This window comes from Leptonychotes weddellii, chromosome 1, assembly GCF_054177405.1.
Source record: "Leptonychotes weddellii isolate Sample4059 chromosome 1, ASM5417740v2, whole genome shotgun sequence".
Classification (NCBI taxonomy): Eukaryota; Metazoa; Chordata; class Mammalia; order Carnivora; family Phocidae; genus Leptonychotes; species Leptonychotes weddellii.
The window spans coordinates 132,587,539-132,613,128 of NC_138369.1; the positions used below are offsets into that span (position 1 = coordinate 132,587,539).

Here is a 25,590-nt window from a genome sequence, read left to right on the forward strand (position 1 = left end):
AGACTATGGACTCTGAGAAACAAACTGAGGGTTCTAGAGGGGAGGGGCCTGGGGGGATGAGTAAGCCTGGTGATGGGTATTAAAGAGGGCACGTATTGAATGGAGCACTGGCTGTTATATGCAAACAATGAATCATGGAACACTACAGCAAAAACTAATGATGTAATGTATGGTGATTAACATAACATAATAAAATAAGAAAAAAAGTTCAGTGCAAAAAAAAATGCTTACTTATAACTTAATATAGTATTTCAGATGTCTGTAGACCAACATAGAATATTTATATTGTCCTTTCATACCCATGACAAAATCATCACCATTTCAAAAACAAAATTTCTGTTTTAAAATGAAAGCAGACAATAAAAAAGCAGATTCTAAACTTGTGGATTTGATTACAAATTTAGCATTTTGAAGGCCAGATGTGATGATATCATCAACTTACAGTTTTTAAGTCCTGTGAAGGTTTCTGTCTAAATAGTGGTTAAAATTATTTATTTCAGAAAAGACACTTGCCCTTTAAGAAATCATTCCTGAAAGAGCAGAGACTCTTCCAGGTTTGGTAGAGGGCAGCAAACTGTAAAAACTGTTGGTTGGTAGGGCTCTATTACATACAGATTTCAGTCACACAAGACCCAAATGAGGAAGTAAAACTTCAGGAGGAGCTATTTTAGTCTCTCTTCCCGATGGGTAAGTTGATAGGGTAACTTCTGACTGGGAAAAGACTGTAATTCAAGGTTACAATTGTTCATATCTAATCTGTCCTATTTGACAAATCAAAAAAGAGAAGAGAGATTAGAAACCAGCTAGAATAATGGTGGCATTTCCCTTTTATTCATTTAACAGCCTGAACAGAGTAAATGTGGATGGTTGGGGCACTGAAAAACTGTAATTACCAAACAAATACTGGAAAGGACTTTTGATGCCGAGTTAGTTTGAGGGCTGCCTCCTCTGAGAAATGGATTAATATTGGATTAGGGGGAAGCTCCATTTTTGGAGAAATTCCTACTTGTTATCGGTAAGCTTGTGTCTCTGTGGATGGATCATGACTGCTTCCATGTCTGTTTTTTAGCAGAATTTAGTTCCTTGTGGTTGTATGACTGAGATCCCCATTTCCTTGCTGGCTCTCAGTTGAGGGCCAGTTGCAGATTCTGGAGGTCACCCACATTCTTTGTCTCATGGCCCCTTCCTCCATCTTCAAAGCTAACAATGGTGGGTTAAGTCTGTCTCAAGATGTGGATCTCTCGGGTGCCTGGGTGGCTCAGTTGGTTAAGCGACTGCCTTCGGCTCAGGTGATGATCCTGGAGTCCCGGGATCAAGTGCCGCATCGGGCTCCCTGCTCGGCAGGGAGTCTGCTTCTCCCTCTGACCTTCCCCCCTCTCATATGCTCTCTCTCTCTCACTCTCTCAAATAAATGAATAAATAAAATCTTTAAAAAAAAAAAAAAAGATGTGGATCTCTCCTTCCATCTCATCTCTCTAACCCAGCCTGGGAAAGGTGCTCTGACTCATGTGATTAGATGGGGTTCACCTGGGTAATCCAGGATAATCTCATCATCTTAAAGTCAGTACCTTAAGCACATATGCAAAGTCCCTTTTGCCATGTGAGATAACATATAATAGGTTCTGTGAATAGGAGGTGGACATCTTGTTGGGGGCATTATGCAGTCTATCATACAGAAAATGCCAGAAGTATCCACAAAGCAAGTGCAGACATTGCTGAATTACAGAACCCAAATTTACAAACATATCTACATGGCATGGTTACCTGGTACATCTTCTCCTCCAATGATATTAAGACTCTTCTTTTTTTTTTTAGATTTATTTATTTATTTGACAGAGAGGGACAGTGAGAGAGGGAACACAAGCAGGGGGAGTGGGAGAGGGAGAAGCAGGCTTCCTGCGGAGCAGGGAGCCCGATGTGGGGCTCGATCCCGGGACCCTGGCAGACCGAGCCGAAGGCAGACGCTTAACGACTGAGCCACCCAGGCGCCCCAAGACTCTTCTCTTTGACCAAACTCATTAGCACAGGTGACCATCTGACCGAACTTTCCTAGCAATACTCTTTATCACATTCTTGTGGGGAGGAGGTCTTATGTTATAGTCTCTTGTTATAGTTTGCCTTTTACCACTCATAGCCTAATTTGGCCATTTCCTATGCATACACAAGCTTCTTGAACCCCTTTTCAGCTTCTTTCATGTGTACACACACATCTTCTTTAACTCTTTTGTCTCCTGAATTTTTCTGATTGCCTCTTGGGGGAAGAAACATTCTTCCTCTCTTTTTCTCCACCCCTTATTCTTTGTTTCATTTGTAAACTAATCATTCGAATGGAAAGCAAATTAGGAAACAGCTTATTTCCAAGCTGAAGGTGCTTCTGCATAGTTAGCTAATTCTAAATGGCAATGAGATTGAAAGAAACAGTTCATAATTCTCACCTTGAAAAGTCGAAGCTTCAATAAGCACAATATATCTGTACATCTGGCCCTGTGCTCTGCATTTTACACTTTTATAGCATAGAAATCTATTATGATATCAGCACACCCCATGTTTTGGCAGTTTGACTATGACTCTACCATAAGCTTTGTATTCATTTCTTGAAATTGGATAATCAACTCCCCAATTTCTTGCTTGTAAAATATAGCAGGATGAAATGAGTGACTGCTAATGTCATCCATCTATTTGCTAGTGGATCTTAAAATCAGTACACTGAAATCTTAAATAAGATGCTGATCAGACGCATTACTCATCTGGTGCTTTTTACCAAAGCGAGTAAGAAGGTTACCTTAATTATAAGCACCAACCAAACTTCTACTACTACTACTACTACTACTTATCTATTACTGAGATAAAATCCAACCTTACCTTGCAACTTCGCCCAAAGCAGCCTAAACCACAAAGGAGCATAAGATTATTATAAAGTCAGGGACCCCTTTGTCCCCCATTAAGCACAGTGCCACTTTTACAAAAGTCAATGAGAAGGCTGCTCAGTGCAGTACTATTTACAATAGCAAAACTATGGGAACAACCTAACTGTCCTAGAATGTGGAGTTGGTTAAATAAATTAAGGTGTATCCACAAAATGGAATATCTCACAGCCATTTAAAATGTTGCTATAGAATGATAATTAGTGACACTGAAAATTTTCTTACTATGTTTAGTACAAATAAATTAGAAAACAGTACATATGATATTATCTAAACTGTGAAAAACAGTCTTTATAGTATTATTCCACTTATGGAAAATAACATAGATTCCAGAAAAATCTGGAAGATATAAACCAAAATCTTGTCTGTATAACCATTTCTTTCTTACTAGTGGAACTATAGATATTTTTTTTCAGCATTTTGGTAATGGGTATGTAATACTTGGTAATCAATAAAAGTTAATATTACTTTTAAAAAGCCAATGGGGAACAATTCATCCCACTTTTTTTCTCAAAAACCTAGACTTTTAGAGAAATGAAAGTAAATCTTATGGTCATCTAATCCTCCCCTTCCATCCCCCAAGCTTCTCTGCTTGAACACTGCCAGGTCCATAGTCATTAACATTTAGAAGTATTTTCACGATTTTACTTCATTGAATTTTCACAGTAACTTCATGAAGTGAGGTAGCTAAAGCAGGGAATTACCAGTTTTGTCTGGAAATCAGAAGTACATTTGTAGACCTTAGTTTAGAAACGTTGCCTCTCCTAGAAATTGAGAATAATGTTGAGTCCCATCTATACAGGCTCCAAACCCTGAGGGAAAACCTTTTCCTCCAACCACTTGCTGACTTTTTGCTAATCTGAGCTCGGCCAATGAGCTCCAGAAGGCAGCTGACCCCAGGTAGCTGCAAAATGGCAATCTGCAGAGGGGACAAGCACTGACTCACCACATTCATGAGAGGGGCCAGGCTGCTTCTTCTTCCTTTTCCTTAGTGTTAGAAAGAACACCAACACCATCCCACACAAAATGACCAACATTACAAGTAGAGCTGCAATCCAGAGGATAGGGTCTCGGGCAGGGGGGGGTTTCGTATGTGCATCTAGAAATGAGCACAAGTTTTTAATCAGCCAGGAAGATCGATTATAAAAGATTCATAATTACTGTTGTCTTCATTTACAAGTCAACAATTCCCCAGGGCTCTACTGCCAGAGGAGCCTGAAATCCACAATAGGAGGCCATAGAAAGTCCCAGGCTTAGGGCCTTAGCAGCTTAGAACCAAGCCAGTGCTTCTGGCCAAAAGCCTGGACTAAGCTGCCTTCCCTTCCCAGAGGTGGGGATGACAATGACCATGATCTAGAAGAAGAAAGTCAACCTGGCCCTTAGTTCTGCATCTGGGTATGGTACCCATGCTGCAACTTTGAATGCATAGTCGTCTGTGCGCCACCCTGCTTCCTCAGCCCATGCATAGCCAGGCCTGGAGTCCTGAAGTTTCCCTGGTAATAATTTCTCCATCCACTGTCATCTCTAGATCAGGCTCCAGACACACCTCATTTGGACAAATACAACAGCTGCCTACCTCCAGTTTTGCTTATTTGTTTGTTTTTTCCACTGAGGCCACAGTGGAAGAAACAAGGCTTTCAGAATGTGTCTTTGATACGTTTGATATCTCTTTGTGCCCTGAGGAATCAGGGTTAGAATCAGCTCCTGGGAGGTCAGGACTTTCTTCCTTGCCTGGAGACTTCTAAGTTTCCAGGAAGTTGAAAAATAGACTTTGAGGGGAAAGCTTAGAACTGGCCCATTTTATAGACATTTATGGGACTCATTCTGATAGTTCATCTCAAATTCCAGGAAAATAATACCAGCTGACCTATTAGTTTATAGCTGCAATTTGTGGACACATACCCCATTCCTGGGACATTAGGAAAAGGAGTTGCTGCATTGCAAGCCATATTCAACACTTTTTGAGTCTGTCCTAGTTTTATCCCACTGGAGCCTGTTTAGCATTCCCAGTAAACGGGGGTTATACTTGATAAAATGGAGACTGCTACCTTTTGATACCCAAAAAGATTCCTTGATTCAGGGTCAACACTATCTCTGGTCAAGCCATAGAACAGGGATAGAGAGAGGCAAGCCCTGGCTTCCTGAGGCAGCTGGAGCTGAAATGTTTCTGAAGATGGTGGCAGCTGGGAAGGTTTGGGCAGTAGTTGAGGAAGAGCAGAAAGGGGGAGCCATGATGAAGCTACAGGAATGGCAAGGCCCTATTCCTTTGTAGACTGTGGGAGCCATGGCAGAAGGCCCCAGGGCATGTCATGTGCAGTGATGTTGCTGGCTCCATACAGGTGCTGAGCCTCAGGGATAGCTTGAGAGAGGCTTCTTTTTTTTTTAGAGAGAGGCTTCTATTAGGCCAAGAGAGGCTACAGTAGAAGCAACCAGGCTTCTGTGCGGCCTGTTTACTGGGTTCTCCGAGGCAGAGATAAGTCTTAGCGGAAGGAAATCAGTACCAAGAGAAGGGATTGGCCCACTGGGAAAGCTTACTGAGAGAGACTGGCTCCAGAGGCTGCCCATAAGAATGTGTCCGTAGACCAAGTTATGTTGGAACAATGAGACAGCAGGAGAAAGGAAGCAGCAAAGTTAGAGGATGCAGCAAGGAGTTGGATGGATGCCTTAGGAAAGGAAAAACCGAAGGGCCAGGATTGGAGAAGGGGCCAAGGTAAGCAGAAGGTAGATGCGTGGGAAGAGAGTGGTCAGGATCAGAAGAAGCAGTGATAGGGGCAGTGTGGGTGCAGAGTGCCTTTATTCCAGGAGAGAATCCTGCAGTTACTGCTCCTCAAAAGTGGGGTCTCAAACACGGATGCATTTTCCCCAGGGTAAAGCCAGGACTTTAAAATGTTAGACTTCTTTTATTTGATTTTATTTTTTTTTAAAGATTTTATTTATTTATTTATTTGACAGAGAGAGAGACAGCGAGAGCAGGAACACAAGCAGGGGGAGTGGGAGAGGGAGAAGCAGGCTTCCCGCCGAGCAGGGAGCCCGATGCGGGGCTCGATGTGGGGCTTGATGCGGGGCTCGATCCCAGGACCCTGGGATCACGACCTGAGCCGAAGGCAGACGCCCAACGACTGAGCCACCCAGGTGCCCTAAAATGTTAGACTTCTATTAGCAGACACTGCTTAGTTTCAACCCTTTCCTCCAGCTGGACTGGACCCTGTACTACACTGTCAACATGCCACAAGAATTTCTGCTTCTTAGTCTTTCCTTGACACATATGCCCACCACCACCACCTGTGCCCATATCAAATACTGTTAATTGATTTTGGTCCTCTCATCTTCTAAGCCTGGATGCTGTCTGAGAATTTTTCTTTCTGTTCAGGAAACCACAAGTCTGATACCTGTCATCTCTTCACCACACTTCTATATTTTCTACTTTTTAAAAAGATTTTACTTATTTATTTGAGAGAGAGTGAGTGAGTGAGCGAGCGAGAGAGAGCACGAGTGGGGGTAGGAGCAGAAAGAGAGGGAGAAGCAGATTCTCCGGCTGAGCAGGGAGCTGCACATGGGGCTCGATCCCAGGACCCTGAGATCATGACCTGAGCCAAAGGCAGACACTTAAACAATTGAGCCATCCAGGCACCCCTTCACTGTACTTTTAAAGCCCAGTTATCTTTTATGGTGTTTTAAGGTCCCATTTTCTTTAGGAAGACTTCCCTGGCTCTCAAGGAACCTACCTACCTCTGAATGTCTATAAAACTGATTATCATTCTCTCCTGTTTTTAAATTTAGTTGCATATTTCCATGGGATATGCTTTAGATCCCAATTCAATCTTTTTAAAATCCAGTTTTTCATGTGTGTACATCATGGAGTTCTGATTTTATTGGAAGGTACTTGAGGGCAGAGAGCATGTCTTATACATTTTAGGTTTCATGTCTGCAGCCAACAACATCTAGAGTGGCTCTGTACTCAGAGCATGTACCGTGTGTATGTATGTATGTATGTATAGATAATGATGATGATGATGTGTGTGTGTGTTTGTGTGGGGAGGGTTGTGGGTGTGTGTATGAATGGAAGAATTCTAGCCTGGAGGAATCTTGCATTTTCTGACTTAAACTTCAGAATCTTCTATCCAAAGGTAGCCCAAAAGACTGGGTCAGTTTCAGGGCTAAAAGCATACTTCCTCAAGTGCAGTATATGTTCACAGTCTCCGGGACCCTGTAGCAGCACTCAGATGAAGAGAGGAGCCCTCCATCTGGTTCCTTCCTAATAGTACCACAAAATGGCCCTGTTGGAGGCTTCCCGGCAAGCAGGGAACATTGAATGATCTGCCTCAACATTTTGGGTATAACACCTGATGAAAGAAATAGTCTTGGGAAGCAGCTTTACCTATATTGTAAGGTAGGGAGTGAAGCTCCATTGACTCAAGTTGCAGGATACAGGTGATGCTCACATTGCTTGCTTCAGGGACTGAAAAAGACAAGCTGACGGAAACGTTGTACAGTTCTGTGACATTATTTTGAGATTTCTTCATGGCAGTATCATACTTAGTAGTTGAATTCTCGGTTTTTAGCTTAAAATACATTTCCTTAGGTTCTGGGTAACCTTGTACAGATGAGCACGTCAAATTTATGATGCCAGAATTTTCTGTTCTATTGGAAGTTACCATTATTTCAGGTTGACTGAAGTTAGCTGAAAGCAGAATAAAGATACAAAAAAAGAAATCAGTCTAAATTTAGATGTGTCTAGAAGAGTGTCTAGAAGAGAATTGCAAATAACTGGCTCTGATCTGGGAACTTACTGGGGGCACACTTGGGAGCCTCTTGGGTATCGAAAGTGTGGGCCTCAGCCCATGGTGAGAGCCACATAAGGACCCCACATTTATTTTTCAAGAATGGAGTTTTGGGCCATGCTTACTTCCTGCTTACCCAAATCAGGGTGGGGGGTGCTTTCTGAGTGACAGGAGGGCTGAAATTGAGTCACCAAAGATTCACAATGAGACCATTGTTCTGAGGAGTGGAGTTTTGGGATGGAGAAGGAGTCTGACGTTGGAACCCAGCTGTGTCATGGGGTACATTGCAGCTTGCCGGACTAAGGAAGCAGAAAGGGACTGACACTAACAGAGTTCATGGTGCTGGCATGCTCTGGGCCATATCATCTATGGCCCAACCTGAGTAGGATACTGATAAGTGAGTGGATGGGGACTTTGGATTTAGAAATTCAGAATATTGGTTTTGGGCATGACTGTCAAGCTTTCTTCATCATGTATTATAAGATGAAGGCCAAACCCAGCCATTTTTAGGGAAAATGTAAGATCTTGATAAACATAGAGCTTCTCTCGCCTTAGTTTGCCATTCAGATTTTAATGGCTGTCGAGGATTACCGCACCTAGCCCCTTCTGCTAGCCAAAATCCTGTTATTCTTTAATAGTTACTGTAGTTTTCAGGTTCTGCATACTAATTTCTAATTTACTTTATTGTCTCTAAAACCAGTGATTTGCATATCACCTTTCTAAGTTTTGCTGTACCAACACATTACTTAAGTCCTCTGCTTGTATTTTGTGTGCTCTGTAGAAAGGAGATTGCCCTGGTGCTACCTCCTTTGGCCTCCTTAACAACATCTGTGCAATCGCAGGTTGGAGAAGTGAGTTATTGTTTTTCCTACTACATTAAAATAAATATAAAATTGTTAAAATAAAAAAATGATTGTGACCCACCTAAAACACACCATGTTCTTCAATGGTATCTGGCCATACCTTAAAAACACTTATTTATCACTTGGTAAAATGTTCCAAAACTCTTGCAGCCTAGTTTGAATCACACAAGGCTTAAAGGGAGGACTCCTCATTCTATTTCTATTTTTGCCTTTTCTTTATTCTGTGGTTTCAGAATCACTGTTGATCTGCCTTCTCCAGTTTCATCAGAAGTTAATCTGAATCTAGTAATCCCACACCTGGGTATCTACCTTAGAGAAATGAAAACTTATGTTCACACTTGTACATGTTTACAGCAGCTATTTATAATAGCCCCAAACTGAAAAAAAATCCCAATGTCTTTCCATGGGTTGAGTGGATAAAATAGAATCCTCCTTAACAATAACAAGGAACAGGCTTCTGATACATGCAACAACTTAGATAAATCTCAAAGGCATTATGTTAAATAAAAGAAGCCAATCTTGGGGTGCCTGGGTGGCTCAGTTGTTAAGCATCTGCCTTCGGCTCAGGTCATGATCCCAGGATCCTGGGATCGAGCCCCGCATCAGGCTCCCTGCTCTGCGGGAAGCCTGCTTCTCCCTCTCCCTCTCCCACTCCCGCTTCTTGTGTTCCCTCTCTCGCTGTGTCTCTCTCTGTCAGATAAATAAATAAAATCTTAAAAAAAAAAAAAGAAGCCAATCTTAAAAGGTTACATACTGTATGGCTCCATTTATGTGATGTTCTCAAAAAAGATAAGACTGTAGGATTCAAAACAGGGCTTATGGGTATGGAGAGGGTATGATTATAAAGCAATAGCATGAAATTTTTTTAGAGTGATGGACATGTTTGTATACTATTTATAGTGGTGGTTACATAAATCTATACATATGTTAACAGAACTGTGCATCAAAATCTATACCTATGTTAACAGAACTGTCTACCGGGCTCTTGGTTGGGCAGCAAACAGCTCATAAGTGACCTCCAGGAGGCTGAAGGAAAAACCCAAGTCAATCAGCTGTCACCTTTGCTAGGAGCTCTAGGCAAAGATTTAGTGGGTGACAAATCTTGGACCAAAGGAAAAAAATGAATGTAAAAGAGATCTGAGGCCTGTATAGTTACGTAAACTTAGTAATGGCCAAATTACCCGTGGTTTTCCCTTAGCCACATTAACTTTGTTCAGTTAGCCCTGAGTTGTCCCCAAAGCAAATTCTTACTGATCCTTCAGAAGCAAACTATTAAAAGTACAAAGGATTTTCAGTTCCCCATCACCAAACCCTGCATTCCCTTCAAATGGACTTCCCAGAAATGGCTGTCTCATGCCTTCTCTCTACAGGTACTACCCACAACCCTCCCACTCCCTCACCACCCCCCCCACCCCAACATTTCTCTGCTCATTGCAGTCTCATCTGAGAAGAGCAGGGACCTGAATGCGCCATTGACTACATACCAAGCACTGATAGGTCAGAACTCATGTGGTACATGGGAACTAGTCCTTTGGGCCCTTTATGATGAATGAAACATTGATATGAGCCCTTGTCCTTGATCTGAACGTTGTGGAGTTTCAGGGTCCAATTGTCCTTGTCAAAGCTTGTGCGGCCTTTATACTTGGGATGAACATTTTGAGGGTTCTCTTTGCCTCTGAATAGCTCATACAGAACCAGCTTATCCTGGTCCTGCCAAAATACTACCAACTCATCCAGGCTTATGTTTTGAGAGTTTGTAAAATGGCATGGCAGTTCTCCAGTCTTGTTGAAATATGCTTGACTCTTCATGGAAGCAGCACCTAAAAAAGGAAAGGTAGAGATTAGAGAAGGAGAAACAAGAAGGAAGAAGAAAAAAACAACTCCGTTTCTCTTTATACAATACCCAGCTGCTATCTTATCAGTAATGATACTGAAGAACTAGGTATTAAACTCTGGAATGTGCCTACATACTGGCATCTGGAGAATGGGACATTTGTCCTCACTCCACTGATAAATAAATATGGGCCTTGTGCAAACTGCACCACCATGAGGCTCAGTTTCCTTATCAGTTTAATGAAGGGGTGGACTAAGTGTTCCAAGAATCTTTCTAGTACTGTGGTTCTGTGAATTTAAATCCCAGACCAGGGAAAAACAGCAGAGTTAGACAATGCATCCACCCGTCTGTTAACCTTGCTATAACCTGAATACTGATTCTCTTCACTGTAGCTGTTTCAAGCTCCATTACTTCTACATCATCACCAAAAGCTCTCCCTTTCCCTCCCCATCCCCTTATTCCTTGCCCCTCTATAGTGAAAAGATTTCTGATAATGGTAACAAATTTAATATCCGCCCCCTTCATTATGCCTTACTAGTTGGGTATCACATTGAGTAATATCTTTGAAATTCAAATAGTTCCCTTTATAGAGTTTTCCTCATGAATGCTGTTTCCATGGCCAGCTTGCCCAAGGATGTAAAACAGTTTGGAAATGACACAGCGAACCAAAGCCTCTATTTTCAGTGACCTCTCTAAGCTCTTTCAGGGATCAGAAGGAGAACTGGGCCTTCTGATGGTTGTTTTGGGATTGTGCTGGTCAAAGACAACATTTAAGGTACATGAATGAAATGCTGGAAATGAATCATAGATAAGAAGGTGAGGATGTGCTTTTGGAGTATTGGGAAAACCCCAGGTACGAGACACTTGCTTTTCCCAGTATGCATTGCCACTGGAAATTTTTACAACCCCTGGAGGACATGCTGGGAGAGTTCAGAGAAAGGCTTTCACCCCTGAGGACATATTGAAGTTTGTGGAAGGGATGTGTGCCACTTAGCTCCTTAAATGTGTTCGATTACAGGGTTTTGTGAACCTATTCTGGGTTACAGAATTACTTGAGAGTTGGCCAAGAAATTAAGCAGTGGTGGGTGAGAAGTGCAGGGTTAGTGGGAAATGCTGTTTCTTAGTTAATATAAAGTTAAATGCTGCCATGGGGAAAATGTTAGGGTGGGTTTTGAATAAAGCTTCATCATTCCAGACTTCAGTGAAGAGTTGTTGACATTAAGGGGGAAAGAGGAGGTAGGTTGGTGAGAGAGATGAGAGGAGTTCCTTTGAGGTGTGTTTGAGGGCGGTAGGAGAAAGTAAATTGATCTGATCAATGGGTTTCTCTTCTAAGAGGGAGTAGGACAAATAAGAGTGACATGCACTTGGCAAAATTGAACTGTCCACAGAGTGGCCCGGTGAGAACACATAATCAAAAGGGCTGGTTGTCGTTTGAATTCTAAGGGAAGAGGACTCAGGCACCTGTGAGAGTCAGCACCAGTTCAAATCACTGCCTATTGCATTGTGTTCACTAGAACCCTGTGAAGCACTTGGCAAATATAAAATGCAGCATATGTACAGGATGAGTTCCCATATTGGAGGGTGGTGGGAAAATTTACCTGAGTACCTGGAACTGTGAAAGGGGAACCTAAGGAAGATTTACTGTATTCAGCAATTGCCTTACAAGGCAATCCTGGGACTCCTGCTGCTTCTTTGCTAAATTCTGAATGATAATGTAAGAGTGCCACCTGCTGTAAAAACTTCTAGCAGCTATATCTCTGGGAAAACTCATTCTGGTTTTAGGACAGATGACCTAAGGGAGAAACCAAACTCATAGTTGAAAATTCTGCCAGTTAACGGTCAATGTTATGTTATTGCCTACTGGGCCCAGAAATGACTTCACCTTTGGCTTCTTCTCTCTCCTTGATTTATGACTATTTCTCTGCAGAACCTCACAGTATCGTCTCTCCTTCCCACCCACTCCTTCCAATAACAGACCAGTCTAAATTCTCTGACTTGGGTCCCCCCTCCCACACATTATATGGGCTTTCCCTTACACCCATCTGACTGTCCCCCTCCTCACCTACCAATCAAACGTGTGGTCTGTGTTCTAAAGGCATGAGCATCACCAGGGGGCTGGTCAGAAATGTGGAATCTCTGCCCCTCCCCCACCACACCTGCTGAGTCAGAATCTGAATTTTAACAATAGCTCAGTTTGAGAAGTTGCAGGAGAGTGTCTCTACCTCTGTCTCCAAAGTAGAACAGAGAAGGTAATGATAGGAAAAATTGGTTCCTATCTGTCCCTCCTCCTTCTCCCCTCACTCTGGGGTGGAAATCACTCTGAGGTCCATTTCAAGTGGAACTGAAAGTATTTCATAATTTGCACTCTCTAGTTCCTCACCAACCGCTGCCTTCCATGACATCATTCAGAGCTATACATGGTACACATGCTAATTCCTGATGACATGGGGAAGATTTAGCTCATGGTCTATTTTTCCTAAGCAGCTTCAGTGGAGTCGTGTGATGACTCCACATCTTAGGTCACCCAGCTACTGGACTCACTGGGACGCCATTGGTGGGTACACATTGAGATTCTCTCCCTTGCCCAGGACTTGGGTAATAGAAAAGGTCTGGGTCTAGTTATAACTGGTTGCTATGATGATGTCAGGAGCCAGGCACGCAAGATCCATCTAGATACCTCCCTAATCAGATAGACAAGTTTGTTCCTTAGCAATATACTGTTTGAATGTTACACAAAAACTGTAGTCTTCTAACCTTATGAGATCTCTGACTACACCTGGGACTTCAGTCTTCCCTGGCCACTACCCCAAATGCACGTCTTATACATTCAAGAACCATCTTTTTCTCATGTTACTATGGTTATCTGTACTCATAGATTTTTCTTCTTTTACTAAACTTCCTTCAAAGCTTTACTAGGTCCTCTGGAAATCTCATTCCATTGTAATAAACTCCTCTGCATCTTCAGCCTCTCCATCAAATGTTTCCCCCAAGGTTATGCTTTCATTGAAATCTGGCCCTACCTAAAGGACACCCCTTGTCCTCAGTCACTGCTTGTTTTAGCATACTTCACAAGGAACTTGAGCAACAACATCCTTCCCGTTTTGAGGTGCCTAGCTCTCTCACTGCTGTTAGCTACTAATCATTTGTCGTTACATCTTTGTTCACTGAGGATTTTGGCAGTAGTTGTAAGGTTTTTCTTTCCAACCAACTATTACTATCCATTTGAGCTACTTCAGCATGGATAAGTTCACCAACAACCTGGCTTCAAAGTTCTTTGGCCTTTTCCATTTCAAAAGTCTTTATCCACAGGCTATTTCAGCAGCTCCTCTCCCATGACATAACCCTGAACCTTTTCACCAAGAACAGCTCTGCTCCTAAAATCTTAAACCCCAATGTACCTATCTCTGTCCACAAGATATCTTCCTCCAAGATTTGCTCTTTATTACTCCACCAACATTTGTTCTTTTACTTCATCAAGACTTCAGCTCTATCCAGTTTAGACCCTGTAGCACAGTGCTTTCCGAAAGCCTTCTCTGCAATGATGGAAATGTTCTATATTTGTGCTGACCAGCAGGATAGTCACCAGCCACTGTAGCCATTGCAGAACTCATCCGAAGAACACTTTACTTTTGATCTACATGCCTGTTCTTACAACTAAATGTTTGAGCAATACTGGAGGAAATTATTCAATTGTTCAGACTGATGATACTATAAATCTGTTCCTGTCCCATTTAATTTGTTCTGTGAGCTGGTTACCCTGCTTACTACCCTCTCCCTTCCTCATAGCAGTTACTTCAACAATTCCCTTTGCTACCGCTTTTCGTTTCTTTTTCTCTTATAGTCAAACTCCCTGAGAGAGTAAGTAGCAATTGGGGCCTCCACCCCTAGCCTCTGCCCCCCACCTCTGTGCCAAAACTTCCCTCTCAAAGGTTGTCATTGACTTCCCACCAGTGCCAAATTCCGAGCTCTTTTCAGACCTCATGTTATTTGACCACTCTGTTGAATGTCACAGTGTTGGCCTATCTCCTTCTGGAAACTCTCTTCCTTCCCATTCTCTGACCTCCTCGTCAGTTTTCTCTGATCGCTCCTTAAATGCTGATTATCTCAAGTGCCTGTTCTTGATCTTCTCCTTACTCTCCACTCTCTCTGGTTTTTCTCTCCTATCCCCATGGATTCAACTGCAAACTCTAAGCTACTAATTCACAGATGCTTATTTCCAGCCAATCACTTTCACTAGAGTTCCAGATATCCATATTCACCTGTCTGCTGGATACTGCTCTTTATATAGCAGCAGGTACTCTCTTCCTCCCCTGTCTTCCATCTCAATGAAAGTTTCCCCCACTCGCTGCTGTCAGTACTTATCTGAACCATCTGTAGAAAATACCCAAGAGAGGGCCTGCACAGATGTGGCTGAGGAGATGTAGAACTATGATAACCAAAGCTGAACTTTAATATAGGTAAGGGAAGTGTGAGGAGACACCATGAAGCAAAGAACAGGGCAACCAGAGAAAAGGGGTTTTGTATTTATCCAGAGATCTTGGAGATATTATCTTTTAGGTATGACAAAGACTCTTTGCTTGATCAAAATTTATTCAGGCTCCTGATCCACTCCTCTGCCCATCTGTGCACGTCCTTGTAAAACCCAGTTTTAGCAAGAACCCTGCTAAGCACCCAGTTTAACCAGAATCCCCAACCTTGCTACCTGATTATGCTTGAATCTGATCAGGTTCCTTATCCTCCACCATCCCCCAGGGGATGTCTGATTACCCTGGCCTGTCCTTAGCAAGAATCCTGTTAAGTGGGTTTGGGCAGAATCCCTCCTATCCTTGTCTCCCCTTAGTAATTTTCCATCCACTGACCGCCCCCCACCCTGCCCCCACCTTTCTCCTTGGCTATAAATTCCCACCTGCCCATGCTATATTTGGAGTTGAGCCAAATATCTCTCCCTCACTGTAAAATCCCTTTGCAGTGGTCCTTACGCCTATCTCAATAGCACCTCCACCCCTTGGATAAAGTCTTCTTTACTGTGCTTTAAGAAGTGTCATCTAATACTTTTTTTCTTTAACAGTAAGATCCTCTGTTGTAGAGGAGGGATGGTTTTTCAGCAGTTTTCATGGCCTACATGATATTTCTGTTAAAACTAGCTTTGCTTTTATTTCAAGCTTAACATGTATCCTATTATCTATATAAATATATAGATAACTCTATATATTTATATATTACACATATCTGTATATATTTTGTAAAATTATAAAAATATACTATATGTTTTATGAAATATGATCTATTAAAGTTTATAAAGCATCATATAATGTAAAATCATTATACGTTAAAATAAAACAACCCAGCTCCTTCAAAGTACAAGCCATCAGGCTATACTACCCCTAACCCCTCATGGCTGCTGTTGTTCATCTTCCTCCTAGGTGCCCCTTATTCACCGAAGATCTGAGTACCTGGCTTGCTGCAGCCAACTTCTCCTGCCTTCTCCTTCACTGACCCTGTCTAGGTGCTTTCAGCTTCATGCACACAGTGTCGAGCCTCTCATTTTCTTGTCCTTTTCCTCTCCAATGGTCTTGTTGTCCACTCTGCCTCAGCCATCTCCTCCTTGGACCAGACCCCAGACCCAAGTGCTCCCTCTATATCTCCCCAAAACTCTCAGTATCAAGCACCTCACCTTATTACCACCACCTCCCATCTTTTCATTTCATTCCTTCTCCTGCCACCACTCCATCAATTCTTCTGCCTCACTGAGATAGATTATGAATTGGAATATTTTTCACTGGGTCTACAGATACTAACCTTGGCCAAGCTTCCATTACCATTTGACTGGATAATTGCAATTGCCTTCTAATTGCCCACTTTCATCCTTGCCCCAAGTCTGGTTCCTCAAGCCAAAACCATCCTTTAAAATATATCTCAGGTGCCATAATTCTCCTGTTCAGAATTCCCTGATGACTTCCGACCACACTGAAAATTAAATCCAAATCCTTTTCCATCACACTGAGAACTAAATCCAAAATCCTTCCCTGGCCTACAAGGTCTCATGTAATCTGGTCCCTGGTACTTTTCAAACCTCTTTCCCTCACTTACTCAGCTCCAGCCACACTGGCTTCCTTGTCATTCCTCCAAAAGACAGGCATGCTCTATCTCAAGGCCTTTTCTCATATTAATCCCTCTGCCTAGAAGACTCTTCCTCCATACAGTCTCATAGTTATTTCTTCACTTCATATAAGTCTCTCATAAAATGCTACCCCCTCGGGAGATTTCTCTGACCATCCTATTGAAGATAGCATCCTTGTCACTCCTTATTCCTTACATTGACTTATTTTTTATCAGAGTACTTATCATGACCTGACATGATGTGGTATGTTGGTTATTGTCTGTTTCTCCTGAGTAATCTAACTTCTAGTTAAAAACCTATGTTGATTTTTTTTAGTCCTGACCCTAGGCAATTACAAAGGTTTTACCTAGCAGGCTTCCTGGGGGAAAACTGTCCTCCCCACACCAGACTTAGTGCACAGCCCGTGCACAGCAGTCTCTGACGGGAGTTGTAGTCAAAACTCAAGATCTGTAGCCAGTCATGCTCATTCACATATTTACATTCATAGCCCAGGCACCTTCATTCCTAGATATCTTTATCTGAAGCCTCAAGTAGAGGTCTTCTTCCAGGTGCCTCTGCTGAGGCCTCCTTATGTTGGGGAGGAGGGAGAGCCTTGAAGACACTTTTCTTCATGATGACTCATTATGTCCACCCCCAGCTCTTCCCCTCATCCTTCTTCCCTACCCCTACCCCAGGGTCCATAACACTGCTGGAGACTTTTGTTCTGGGCTCCCTCAACAATGAGAGGGAACCCCCCCATCTATGCTGATCCTCCTGACCCTTGGTTGACATGCTGTACAGAGAGAGAAAGAAGTAAAAATGTGGAAGAACAGATTAAGAGTCATGAACAGTTAGTCTGAGAAGCTCTAGAGTTTCTTGAGAAGAGAATGGAGGGAACGGTAGATAAACAATTGTTGAAGAGATAGATTGTGAATATTCAAATTGAGCAGGACATGAGTGGTCAGATCAAAAGTGAATACCAAGCAAGATAAATGAAAATAAATACCACCTAGAAATATTGTGGTAAAGCTGCTAAACATAAAGCATAAAATATTTTTTCAAATTTACAAGCTCATTCTTTAAAAACTGGAGAAAAAATACCTATAAAACAATGACAATTAGATTTAAACTCCTTAGCAACCGAAGAAGACAGTGGGGCCATAACTTCTAAATGAAAAAAACACATACATACAAAATAAAACAAATTACATCTTCAATTCAATGGACTAATGCAATTTCAAAAATTATAAAAGTGAAAATCATTTAGAAACTTTAGAAAATATGTATGAAACAGTGTTGAGTAAAACATGTTCAGAAACTTGCATATATATTGTGATCATAACTATGTATAACTATTTTTACTCTCTTGTCTGTTGTTTTATAGTAAGAACAGAAAAGTGATTTTTAAATGGAGAAAGGTGACCAGGTGATGGGTATTAAGGAGGGCACGTGTTGGGATGACCACTGGGTGTTATACACAGCTAATGATTTGTTGAACACGACAAAAAAAACTTATGATGTACTATATGTTGGCTAACTGAACATAATGAAAAATTAAAAAATAATAAATAAATAAATAAATGGAGAAATGAGTTAAATATTTTTTAATAGAGACATTTATAAGAAGAAATGAAAGAAAGTGAAAATGAAACCAAGAATGGGTAAATACTCTTAGAAGGTGTTAAAATTGTTTTCATAGTTTTGAGGTCCTGGAACTTGGCCTGTGGCCTGGCAATATACGAGGGGTCACCTCTGTGGAATAGATCAGCTCTAGAGGTAAAATCTTGCCTTTATAGTAAGGGCTACAAGTGTTTGTTTTTGTTTCCATAAATCTCAACAGTCCTGGGGTAGGGGGGTGGCAAAATCCAGAGTTACATATTCTGGAAATGATATTAAGACCACTCACAAAGGGAAAAATAAACTACAGTCTGTCAAACTCTTGCTCCTTTTTGAAGGAGTCTATCTACCATTGCAGCCTCTGTATTCCCTATTCAAATGGAGCAGGACATGAGTCCTCAGAACAAAAGTGCGTTCATTCTAAGTACCATTCTAAGTACCAATCTAAGTACCAAGATAAATGAAAATAAGCCCACACCTAGAAAAAGTCTCTGTTGCCAGTTTCATTCTTGCTTCTAAACAACCCTACACTTATCCTATTCAGTGACTGTCTTCCACTAAACTATCATGGCTGACAGTCCATACTCTTTGGATCTTATTAAGCACTCTACTAGAATGATTAATTACTTTGGGGGGTAAGATACTCCCTACCGGGTAGCATACATGTATTTCAAAAGACCCTGAAACAGTAGCTTACCACGAAGGAGTGACTCCAATAGGAAAACTTTTAGGCTTCATGACAATTCTTTGGGAATTTTGGAATTAAGTCTGAATTATCTGTTCACTTCCAGGGGGTGATTTTAGTAACCGCTATCAACAGTAGCAGGAAATAGGAGTAAAAGTAACCATATAAACATAATACCCATGCAGTCATCCACTAGGAACCTGCAAAAATCTGGGGGGAAACAGCGGACCTTTCCATAAGATGTGGAATGAGGGTTTGAGCTAATTTTATGTAAATTTTAAAGTGAAGAAAGATTTTCAGTGACACTCTGGGTACATTCATTGAACTCGAGGTATTGGTCAAGAGAAATGGGAAGCACTATGGCCCAGAGAACCCCCAGACTTTAAGAGAGTCAAGCTAGAAAGTCATCAAAAGTCAAACTAGAAAGGAATTTCCTTTGCACGTGTGAACTAGTGATTTTCCAAATACCACTCTGGCCCCAACTTTAGAGAGTTACAGAGGTGCTGGGCTAGCAGCAAACAGAACTTGACAGTTAAAGGTGCTGCTGCAAGTTGCACTTAGAAATTCCTTTACCTTTATAAATACAAAGCACAAATCGTAACCTAATTCAGCAAAGCCCTCCTGCCCTTTTCAGTCTTAAACTCTCATCCAGTTTTCACCTCAAGGGCAGGAGCAGCAACTATGATGTCTAATTTCCCTGACTGGGGGAGGACACAGAACCTATGGGAGAGAGGAAAAACAGAATTATTTTGCTGCACTGTTTTATCTCTGCCATCAAATAAATTATTCAGCCCTGCATTTTTGCTGTGGATTAACTGGGCCAATTGTGTCTCCTTTCTTCCCTTGGATGCATGCCTATGGCCAGGTCAGTGCTCACCCGCCCAGTACGCAGAGGGATGTGTCCTGAGAAGAAAGATACAATTCAAGTTGATTCTTTTCCTTCGTTAAAAAAGAATGGTGGGGCGCCTGGGTGGCTCAGTCGGTTAAGCGACTGCCTTCGGCTCGGGTCATGATCCCGGGGTCCTGGGATCAAGCCCCGCATCGGGCTCCCTGCTCCGAGGGAAGCCTGCTTCTCCCTCTCCCACTCCCCCTGCTTGTGTTCCCTCTCTTGCTGTGTCTCTGTCAAATAAATAAATAAAATCTTTAAAAAAAAAAAAAAAGAATGGTGTCTGTTTTGTTGTTTTTCTTGTTATTGCTGTTTTTAATAGCATGGGAAGTATTGACAATGCGGTATTCTAATCTGGTGTCACCATTTCCTATCTCAGTTTTGAAATTTATACTGCCAAATATATAATCACTGATTCTTTTCCTGCCATAAAACTTAAGCAGTTACCGTTTGAGGAGGTTATTTTTAAGGTTTCAATATTGGTAATTCTCTTTTATGAGGCTGAGAAGTATCCAGGCGGGGTACTTTGAAACTTCAAAGGCAAGGCAAGGGCAAAAGTGGACTTTTTGGACTCAGTTGTGATAGGGCTTCTCAGCTTTATTCTCACTTTCAGTGTGCAGAGTCAGAAAGTTTGGGGGAAAATGGTATCAGACTTTTCTAAAAATTTGTTTCTAGGCCATTTTTCTTCATTTTTTCCTGAGTCAAAAGAGCTAGGCTGGTCACTGCAGTGAGAAAAGTGGGGACCCAAACATTAGGGACAGATGAGGTGCTGGCTGCAGGGAAGGTGATGGACATGCTCGTGAGGAGCCTGTGAACTTGGCTGAGGCAGAAGTGACACTATCTACCAAAGTTGTTTGGGTCTCCACAGAACAAATCCTACCACTTATGAATAGTTCATGAGGGCGCCTGGGTGGCTCAGTCGGTTAAGCGACTGCCTTCGGCTCAGGTCATGATCCTGGAGTCCCGGGATCAAGTCCCACATCGGGCTCCCTGCTCTGCGGGGAGCCTGCTTCTCCCTCTCCCGCTCCCCCTGCTTGTGTTCCCTCTCTCGCTGTGTCTCTCTCTGTCAAATAAATAAATAAAATCTTTTAAAAAAAATAGTATTAAAAAAATAGTTCATGAGCAGGAGTCGGAAGAAGCAGTATAATGTCAAGGTTAAGGGAACAGATGCTGAATCTCCACTGCGTGGGGTGAATCTAAGCTCTGCCACTCCTTAGTTATGCGGATCTTAGACAAATTACTTAACCTCTCTGGGCTTTAGTTTCTATATCTATAAGCAAGGTATTGTGATGTTTAAATAAGTTATCATTTATAAAACGCTTAAAACAGTACTTGGCACAAAGTAGGTGATATATTTAAGTATTTGTCAAGTAAATAGAATAGGAAGTAGAATGGGAAGGGCTTTCTGCTGGATAATGTTCTCCAGAGCCCTGTCCTACCCCCTTCCTCACACATATAGTTTGCCTCCCCAAGAGCTACAGTTAGCAGGTTATTGACCCTGGGAAGTAGAAGCTTCTGTTCTGACCTATATTAGTGGAGCGGTCAGTTAGCGCATCTATAGACCTCACACTCACGGACTCAACAAGCTCCAAGGGGCTAAGCAGAAAACAGAAATCACCAAAGGCCTGTCCCAACCAGCATCAATCGGAGGGGGCATCTCTCCCTAGAGCCCTGACTCCTTGCCACACACAGCAGGCATGAGGACAGTGGCCGAGGGCCTGGTGCGTGGCCATCTGGAGGAGGTGAACTCGTGGGCAGGCCAGGCAGTCAGGGGCAGCCTGCCTGCTGCCGTGGCCAAGCTCAGGCTCACCGCACCCCCCCACTCCCATGTGCCCCATATCAAGACTGGGATGGCTTCTCTCTCAGTACTGAGGGTGGGGACGATGTGCAGCAGGAAGGGGCAGCGGGAGAGGAGAAACTAAAGACACCCAGTCACAGGATGTGTGGCAGGAACCTCGGCCAACCCCAGGTTATAGATGAAGAAACTGAAACTCAGAGAGGAGCAGCAAACAGGGAACATAAAAGTTTTGTGAGGCTGACCTTTCTAAAACTTCTTTTTCTGGGGGGGGGTGTGTGGAGTGCTCGTTAAGAGACAGAATATAGAATTCAAATACAAAATGCCCGTGGCCACTACAGTGCCATCCAACAGGAGAATGTGATGGAGGGAGAAGTCACAGTGGAAAGACACATGGTCCTAACTGTTGTGGCTAAAATACCATACTTATGAAGACTTTGCCAAAGAATAAGACATGTGACCTCACTGCTAGGGCCCCTAATGGAGGCTCGGAGGGGACTTTGGGAAGGGCTTGTGTACGTGAGAAACCCTGAAGCTCAGCTTCATTCACTTTATGGTGAGTCAGCTGCTGCACCTAGCTGACGGTCACTGAAGTAGGGAGCAGCAGGGCCGGGCTTCTTGATCCTCCCAGTAAGCAGGGGCAACTGTGATCTATGGGCCTCGACTAGTAGGGAAGGTGTGGAAAAGGAGAGGACAGTAGGGAATATGGAAACCAATGCTCCCCAATAGAAGGCTTTTAGAAGCCCATCCGCTGTTTTCTAAAAGCCCAAGAATGTCAGGAATGGGAACAGAGAAGACCAGAGGAAGTATGTGTGGAGCAAAAGAGTTAAGCCTCAGGGGTGTCAGAGCAGGGGCCTTCCCCTAGCTCCCTGGGTGCTGCTGGACAGACCAGTCTACCCTACTTTGTGCATCCAGTACCATGGGAGTAAGATGGCAAAGGGGGAGGATGCACAGAGGGGTGGGGCACCATCCCAGGCTAGACCTGCCATCAGCTGAGATACCTGTTCTCTATCATGATGCTTCTTTCTTCTCCAGGAAAGTCTTTTTTTTTTTTTTTTACATGTGGTATTATGCAAAACTGGATAGAAATAAATAAAACCCACCAAGTCTCAGGCCTAGGCTTGCAGTGGCCAGTTCATTGGGAGACATAGAAGGATTCTAGGACTTTATAAAGCCAAAAGGTTCTTACCAGAGAGCAGGAGGGCCATCACAAGGAGAGTGTTACTCAGTCCCATAGTGCTAGAGTTAAAAAAAGAAAAGATAAAACTTGATTAGAAAATGACTAAAAACCAAAACATGACAAGTGGAGCTTGGGATTCACTTAGGCCCATGCGTGTAGCAGAGACCATGCTATGTGTTCACCAAGGCCATTTCCTTCTCCTTCTAGCTCCACAGATACGCCCTACATCCCAGCCTCCCCTGCAGTTAGGTGGGCCATGTGATTGGGTTCTGGCCAATGGAATTGTGGGCAAAAAAGACTCATGTTACTTCCAGACCTGCCACTAAAGCCTCTCTCTCTTTCCTCCCTCTCCTGCCTTCTTGGATGCAGAGAATTCAGAGGAGTCCAAGGCCCTAGAGGATGGCAAAGCCTCACTATGAAAGGAAGCTGGATTGGTGAACAAATTAATAAAGCAGCTCCTTCTGCCCTAAAGTGATCCATACTGGACTGTGACATGAGCAAAACATAAACTAAAAGTGTCAAGCTAATGAAATTTGGGGGATTGTTTATTGGAAGAGCTAGCTTACTTATCTTGACCGAGACAATGGGTATGATGGGACAAATGGAGAGTATTTATGTTTAGAAATCAACTTGCCTTTGGTTTCCCTGTGATTCTCAAACTTTACTGTGCATAAAAATCATTTGGAAGACCATGTTAAAGCCGTTATCTGGGCCTTGTCCACAGAGATTCTGATTTAGTAGACTCGGTGAAACCCATGTCAACAAACTCACAGGTGATGCTGTGCTGCTGGTTTAAGGACCCTACTTTGAGAACATGATGAGCCAAGGAAAACAGCAGGCATTGCTTTATAACGTCTATCCTCTCTTTCTTCCTTTCCCTCCCTCCCTCCCTCCCTCTTCACTCACCCACTTACTCCAACTTAGACCAAAAAGGCTGGAGAGTGGCTTACAGGGAAGCACAGAATAAGGGAGAATGACCAAAAATAGAAACAGCTAAAAAGCAAACCAAATGCAAGAATATAAAGTGGAGCCTGGTATGAGTTCAATGCTAAATGTTTACCGTTTAGAAATCTGCCCACCCTGCATAGTTCAGGTCACAAGTTTGACCTATATCTTTTTAACAGCCAAAGTGAAAATGAAAACCTAATCAGTGAATTAACTTATAGATCTGTCCATTAGGATAAAACAAACCAATGCTCAGGAGAAGATGCACAACAATTTGTGATCCAATAGCAGAAATTTCTTCCTTGGGGGTGATTTGTCTAGAAGTCATTCCTGATCCCTTTGGGCTCTGCTAGATACCCTTCCTCTCTACTCCCATAGCACTCGGCGCAGGGTTTTGGGCTAAAAGTGTCTGTTAGGTTTCTTCCCTTCTAGACTATAACCTCTCTTTTTAGTTAAAAAATTTTGAATAGATCATACCTGCACATGGTACTAAATTTAAAAGGTACAGGTGATAGATCGTGGAAAGCAAGTCTTTCTTCCAACCCTGTGCCCTAGCTATCAAGTTTTCCCCCACAGACATGACTGGAGAAACCACTGTTACCTGTTAACAGCTTCTTGATTCTACTTGCAGTTATTTTAGGCAAAACAAAATGAAAAACATAGACCCATGTTCTTTTTTCATTTTATTTTTAAACACAAATGGTAGCAATTTATACACAATTTTGCACACATGCCACTACCTTAGAGATTGTTCTGTATCCGCATATGCTGGGTATCTTCATTCTAACAGTTGCATATTCTGTTGTATTCTCTTGAGTGACAATAATTTATTTTACCAGCCTCTATCAATGGGCATTTAGCTGTTTCCAATATTCTGCTGCAATGAAAAACCTTGATCATATGGCAAAACACATATGTGGGAATAAGCTATCTTCCTAGAAGTAGAAATGGCTTGACCAAAGGGTCAAAGGGTAATTGCAATTTTAATTTTCAAAGACATTGAAAAATCGTTCTCCCCTAAGATTATATGTTTACGCTCCCCTGCAACAAAGCACGAGCACGCCTATTTTCACATAGCTTTTGCAACATAGCATGTTTTCTATCTTGCGATCTTTACCAGTAGGTAAAGTTAAAATGACATCTCATTGTAATTTTTAAAAAGTTTATTTTTCATTGTGGTAAAATACACATAACATAAAATTCACCATCTTACTCATTTTTTAAGTGTACAGTGTTATTAAGTACATTGTTGTGCAACCATCACCACCATCCATGTCTGGAACTCTTCATCTTGCAAAACTGAAACTCCTTACTTACTAAACGCTAACGCTCTGTTCTCTCCTCCACCCAGGCCCTGGAAACCACCATTCAACCTTCTGTCTCCACGAATTTAAGTACGCTAGCTACCTCTTATAGATGGAATCAATTTGTCTTTTTGTGATTGGCTTATTTCACTTAGCGTAATTTATTCGAGGTTCATCCATGTTGTAGCATGTGTCAGAATTTCCTTCATTTTTAAAGCGGAGTAACATCCCCACTGTATATATATGCCACATTTTATTTATCCATTCATCCGTTGATGGATATTTGAGTTGCTTCCACCTTTTGGCTGTTGTGATAATGCTGCTGTGAACATGGACGTACAAATAGCTCTTTGAGGCCCTGCTTTCATTTCTTTTGGGTGTATATCAGAAGTGGAATTGCTGGATCATATGGTAATTCTATTTTTAATTTTTGAGGAACTGACATACTGTTTTCCACAGCAGCAGCATAATTTTTTAATCCCATTAACAGTGCACAATTGCCCTGTTGCAATTTCTCCACATCTTTGTCAACACCTGTTATTTTTTTCCTTATGGTATCCATCCTAACGGATGTGAGGTGGTGCTCACTGTAATTTTAAAATGAATTTCTTTTATTATGAGATTGAACATCTTTTCAAATGTATGAGATAACCTTTCTTTTTCTTTTTTCTTTTTT

At 42.2% G+C, this 25,590-nt stretch overlaps 1 protein-coding gene across 4 annotated transcripts in view; it reads right to left on the bottom strand.

The window, feature by feature from the left end:
• LOC102730892 (T-lymphocyte activation antigen CD86) overlaps positions 1 to 25,590 on the bottom strand; it is a 66,318-nt gene that overhangs the window by 8,848 nt on the left and 31,880 nt on the right. For 3 of the 4 annotated variants that reach the window (XM_081833202.1, XM_081833207.1, XM_081833193.1), the window contains exons 2-5: positions 22,675 to 22,724; positions 10,053 to 10,388; positions 7,303 to 7,605; positions 3,871 to 4,023 (exon numbers count right to left, since the gene is read on the bottom strand). In XM_081833202.1, coding sequence (XP_081689328.1) covers positions 3,871 to 4,023; positions 7,303 to 7,605; positions 10,053 to 10,388; positions 22,675 to 22,724 — 842 coding nt within the window. The remainder of the gene's footprint in view (positions 1 to 3,870; positions 4,024 to 7,302; positions 7,606 to 10,052; positions 10,389 to 22,674; positions 22,725 to 25,590) is intronic. The other variant, XM_081833211.1, reaches the window with a different exon arrangement.